This window comes from Eublepharis macularius, chromosome 4 (genome assembly GCF_028583425.1).
Source record: "Eublepharis macularius isolate TG4126 chromosome 4, MPM_Emac_v1.0, whole genome shotgun sequence".
Taxonomy (NCBI): Eukaryota; Metazoa; Chordata; class Lepidosauria; order Squamata; family Eublepharidae; genus Eublepharis; species Eublepharis macularius.
In genome coordinates, this window is record NC_072793.1 from 59539604 (window position 1) to 59544971 (window position 5368).

Below are 5368 nucleotides of genomic sequence, written 5' to 3' on the forward strand. Positions count from 1 at the left end.
GAAACCAAGTCTTGAAGGTGGCAATACTGTTGTGGTTGCCTAGCAACTGCCACTGAAGGGATTCATTTCTTAAAGTGACAGGTGCTTCTTCTGTTGTTTGGTGGGGTTAATTAATTTATTTTTTTAGATTTCATTTTTCTGCAAACATAGGGCTTTTCTTAGGTTTGTAGAAAGATTTGTTTTGTCTGTTCATGGCCCCAGTCTTTGGATTTAAGTATCCACAAATAGGGTTGTGTTGAGAATTAGATAAATTGATATTTATGGAAGTCAGAGCTGATTATTTGCTCCAACTGAAATCAATATTAAATAGGTTTCTAGTGAATACACAGCCTGGTCTGCCCAAGTCTACAGGGGTTCATCCAAACTTGAATCTTTTGAGAGGTCCTGGGCCTCAGAGCTGAGGAAAGAATCTTTAACCACTTTACTCTTCCTCTGAGCTTGGGACTGTTTCACAGCAAACTGCACAGCAGCATGTATACTATGAAAGGGCAGTAGCTCTGAATCCTCCATCCCAGTGAGCCAACCACCTGCTTGGAGTAAGTGGCGGAGAGACGGGTTACAATTGGCCAACAGGACCTGGATACCTATTTTCTTATAGTCTTGACGAGTCTCTTTCAGCACACTCAAGCCCACACTGTCTAAAAACTGCATGGCACCACAGTCAATTATTAAGGTGTGCATATCAATGGATGGCACAGGAACATCTGTTGAAGCTTTCTTGGCTTCCTTCTTGGTGACCTTTCGGCAGTTAAACTTGAATGAAAAGCAGTTTTCATTTTTTTCTTTACCTTTTTGCTGCATGGCAGCAATCAAGGAAGGATTTACTCCTGTTTTTTGGAAGAGTGATCTTTTGAAGTAGTCCTTGTTTGCATAGTAAAGGGAGGTATCAAAGCGGTAGATTTTGATATTGGCAATACTGTTGATCTTCTTATAAGTGAACTGGTCCTCATAGATTTCTGAGTCACTCACTTTTCCTAAAAGGGTGGCTCGGGGCCTTTGGGTCCGGAAAATTATGCAGAGGAGAGAAAAACAGACCCCTATCAGAAGGCCCAACTCTGTGGAAACCAATGATGAGGACAGCATGGTGACCCACCAGATCACAGTATCTATCTTACTAATTCGCCACATCTTGGGAGTATCAAAAAACTTCCTTAAGCCACCACGGAGGTTAACAATAGTAACCACCCCCAGGATACAGGTTTGCAGTGAGTAGAAAAGTGGGGCAATCCATAGCAACACCAGGAGCAACACAAAGGAAGATATCAGACTTGAGATCTGAGTATGGCATCCTGTGGATTCTTTCAGCAAGGTCTTTGATAAAGCTGCACAGCTCGCAAAGCAGTAGAAGAAAGATGGGATCAGGTTTCCCATGCCAATAGCAATCATTTCTTGGTTGGCTCGCACTGGGTATCCATGCTTCTTGCCAAATATTTCTGATAGTGAGACTGTCATTGCAAAACCAATTATGGCAATGGGCAGAGCATCGAGGGCCACATTTGGCAAAAGGCTCATATCTGGTACAACAGGTTGCTTGAAACCAGTGGGGATGTTGCCACAGATGTTAGATTTGTATCGTTCTTTGAAATTAAAAAAGTATGACAGCAGAGTGCCTGCAATGACCACCAGAAGTTCCATAGGAAAGGGAGCTTTCATCTTATCCTTATACAAGCTATTGATTTCCTTTATTGGCACAATGAGGATGAGAGCAATCAGGCTGGTGACCAGGTCACAAATATTAGTCTGCTGGATGTATTTGAAGATCTCAATCCATGTTAGGATAAAAGACCCCATGCCATCATGGCGAGGAATTTTTAGACCCAGTAGGAGATTCATTTGGGAAGTAAGGATAGTCAGGGAGGATCCAGTCACAAAGCCACTTAGGAGGGGTTCTGAAAGATATGTGGAGATGAAGCCCAGTTGGAAAACTCCGAGAAGAATCTGAAAGCAAAAGTATCAATGAATCTGAATTACAAGGAGAAATGAAATATCACTACTTGCATTTGTTCTCTGTTCAGTCAGAAAGGAACTAACTGCTGTTTTGAGACAAGGAAGGTGACCATGAACAATTACAGTCACAGCTGCATCAAAATATACCTTGAAGGAAAATATTATGAAGAATTATCACTGAAGTTAGGGGAGGATGGCACAAGCCTTTTTCTACTGTTCCTTTTTCAGAATGAGTGGCATAATGCACCTTTTGTCTGCACAAGCAGTCTCCTCTTATTCCCAGGAATGTCCTTCTATGGACCAGTTCATCATAGGTACAGGCAGCAGCAGTTTTTGAGACTGGGGCATGCTGCAGCCACTTGGGTCTCTGAACCTTTTCAGCTGAATATGCAAATCAGCTTTGTGCTTGATACGAGGTGATATGACAGTTCTGCAGAGCCAGCCTGGCATAGTAGTTAGGGTGTCATATTTGGACTGTGGGAGACCTGAGTTCAAATCCTTGCTCAGCCACAAAACCTGTTAGATGACCTTAGGTCAGTCATTCTATGTATTTTACAAGGCTGTTCTGAGGATAAAATGGAGGAGAACTTAAGTAGGCCTCTCTGAGTTCTATGGAGGAAGGATAGGGGAAATGTAATGTATAGATAGTTCTGTCTAGGATATTTGACTTACTGATTACACGTGCAAGGCAACGTTTGATGCTCTTGTCATTATAAATTGAAAATGCATATATGAACATCTAGAGATTGTAATATGAGAAGCCATTCCTTCTAGATCCTTTATATATTTAGGAAAACACAACCAGGCTGTTCAGTTCTGTGGCTTTAACCATAGCAGGACAAACAAAGGCTTATGTTTGCTTGGAGGGGAGGGGAGATTTCATAACAAAGTTTAAAGACTGATTCTTTTATTCAAAATTAAATTGCAAAAAAAACCCCACCCTCCCCATATATCTGAAAAGTAGTCACAATCACTTGCCTAGCCACCACTTAAGTTACTTTTTTTTTCACTTCATAATAACTATAACAATGTTATCAACAGATTTCAAACATTTATTTGGACAATACCTAATCCCATTTAATTGTTGGCATTGCAACACTCACTAAATCTGTAAAAACAGGGAGCTTAGTAGAGAATAGCTCTAAGGAATAGTCATGTGCAAAGAAATACAGAGCATTGGACTGTCCCCTTTCTTACCTCCTTGTGCTACTGTGGCTAAAGTAGTATCCCAAGAATTTCAAGTACAGCAGAGTTAATCCATTTTTGCTCCATCTGTCATGTAGATCCCAAACAGCCAAGCCCACACTACTCAAAGCAACTATGGGGCTCAACTAGTATAAAGACAAGTCCTCGACCACACAAAAAATCTTTTAGATGTATTGGAAAGTGTGCCTCCCTTTGACCTGAATCAAGTCTTAGATTTAAGTGCCCTAAAAGTCTCTCTTGGCCCATTGGTGGGAGGCAGGGAATAGCCAAGCACATTTTTACTGTGCCTTTGCCCCTCTCTCCAGCTCTTATCACTACAATTTTGTAAATAGAGACCACTTTGGAAACATTTGTCCTAAAAAGTGGTTACAGAAATACAATAATAAAGAAATACCTGCATTTTAAGAGAACTTTAGCATGGACAAGAACACAGACAGCAATGTCACAAAAGCTAACAAAACTCCATACCTGGTAAAGGCCAACTAAAAAAGTTAAAGTGGTTGCCACAGTGATAGCATAACAACTTTTGTCACAAGCAACTGTTCCGTTCAATGTGACATTTTCCAGTGAGGAAGCACCAACTCCAGATTCAAATCCTGCTAGCTTGAGTTGCCGATTTACAGATTCCCCGATCATCAGGCAAAGAACCCCAAAAGAGCCTACACAATTATGATGTGAGGTAGCCATGAAAAAGTAGATAATGGCGCTGAAGAAGTTTGTGTAGAGCCCATAAATAGGATCCTGGCTTGCTAGGATAGAATAGGAGATTGACTGTGGGATGGCAACTATCCCAACCAGTAAGCCAGAGATGATATCGCCAAGCAGCTGCGTCTTGATGCTGTAACGAGGAAGCCACTCAAATATGGGGAACAGCTTGAGGAAGAAAGTGACAATGCTTCGACGGTCACACTGGCAGCTCTCCTTGGCTTTTTTGAGGAGCTTCTTGGCACTGAAGACTGGTGGTTCATACTCTTCTAGCTTGACAGGTATGTAATGAGAACTTGACTCTGGCAAATGGGAATTTAGCATATCACTGCTGTGCTCGGTAGTGCAACTCTCCATCGCTCCAAGATAGCTGAAACATATATTAATAATGATGGGGGTCAATTAACTGGTATACTGTTGATGATGCCCTGTGTGAAGATTACAACTCCTGAATCTCATGCAGAGCCTTTCATATTCCGCACTGAAGCTTTGATGCATATTAAAACAGCCATGAAAATCCTCCTGAATGAATTTGTTATGAATGAAACTAAGATGCTTTCTACCCCTAGGATTTGTGAAGTGTTTTACAATAATACTACTTAGGAGTGTACGAAGTAGGTAGAGATTATACCTGTACAGATTAAACAGCTATAGAACAATGTTAATCAGCTTTTTCCTTTTTTATGGTGCTATAAAACAGTCCTTCAGCTAGATCATTCAGAAATGCCTTTTTGGGGTGTGTGTGTTATGTGTAATTAAATTGCTTCTGGTTTACGGCAATCTTATGCCCTCCAAAACATCCTTTCATTGACAGCCTTGCTCAGGTCTTGCACACTGAAGGCCACGGCTTCCTATATGTTGTCTCTTGGAAAAAATGTCTGATATTTCAAAAAGGAGAATGATAAATTATTAATAATCTGATCCTTTGTGTTAGTATTTATGAAATGTATGGGTTTAGATGACCTTTTTGTAATTGCTGAGAGGTCTCTAGCCCCTTGTGGATTAAGATTAAATAAACTGGTTTTAACCATTCAGAAATTCTGCATGTTTCACTTAAAACAAATAAATTAACATAATCTTGGCAGATTATTTCTCCCAACAAAACTCAAAGTCTTTGTAATAAAAGATAATCTATAGACCCCAACAATTGAAATGCATATCATTTTTATTTTAAATGAAATAGTTCAATAATTTCAAGGTCTTTATTCATTACTGTATCCTGTGATCACTGTGGGCAATTTGCATTACACTTCTCCCAGGGGTTAGTAGGAACGTTACTTCTCTTCAAAGTTTGGAGCAAATGTAATTTATGAAGGAGCAGCATGCAGATCTGGCTTGTGACCAGAATGATGAGCTAAAGTGAACATCTATGCTGGTGCTTATGATACTGCCATTTTACATACTATCTTTCATACTTATGTTCAATACTCTTCTTGAGTCTCCAAAATATGAAAGTAACATGCTGATGAGGCTCAATTTTTTAAACCTCTTTTTGTCTCATAAAACTATT

The 5368-nt window shown here is 40.1% G+C and overlaps 1 protein-coding gene across 1 annotated transcript; it reads right to left on the reverse strand.

The window, feature by feature from the left end:
* Positions 1-345: 345 nt before the first annotated feature.
* Positions 346-4215, reverse strand: LOC129327590 (sulfate transporter-like). The gene is made up of 2 exons (XM_054976344.1): positions 3622-4215; positions 346-1938 (listed from the first exon to the last, which is right to left on the reverse strand). The coding sequence occupies exons 1-2, from the start codon at positions 4213-4215 to the stop codon at positions 346-348; spliced, it is 2187 nt and encodes a 728-aa protein (XP_054832319.1).
* Positions 4216-5368: the final 1153 nt, after the last annotated feature.

What these genes read in the sequence shown, in the direction of transcription:
- LOC129327590 (XM_054976344.1), bottom strand. Translation starts at nt 4,215, where the DNA reads ATGGAGAGTTGCACTACCGAGCACAGCAGTGATATGCTAAATTCCCAT. An exon ending in TTTTAGTTGGCCTTTACCAG is followed by an intron (nt 1,939 to 3,621) that starts GTATGGAGTTTT and finishes TTTTGCTTTCAG; the next exon opens with ATTCTTCTCGGAGTTTTCCA.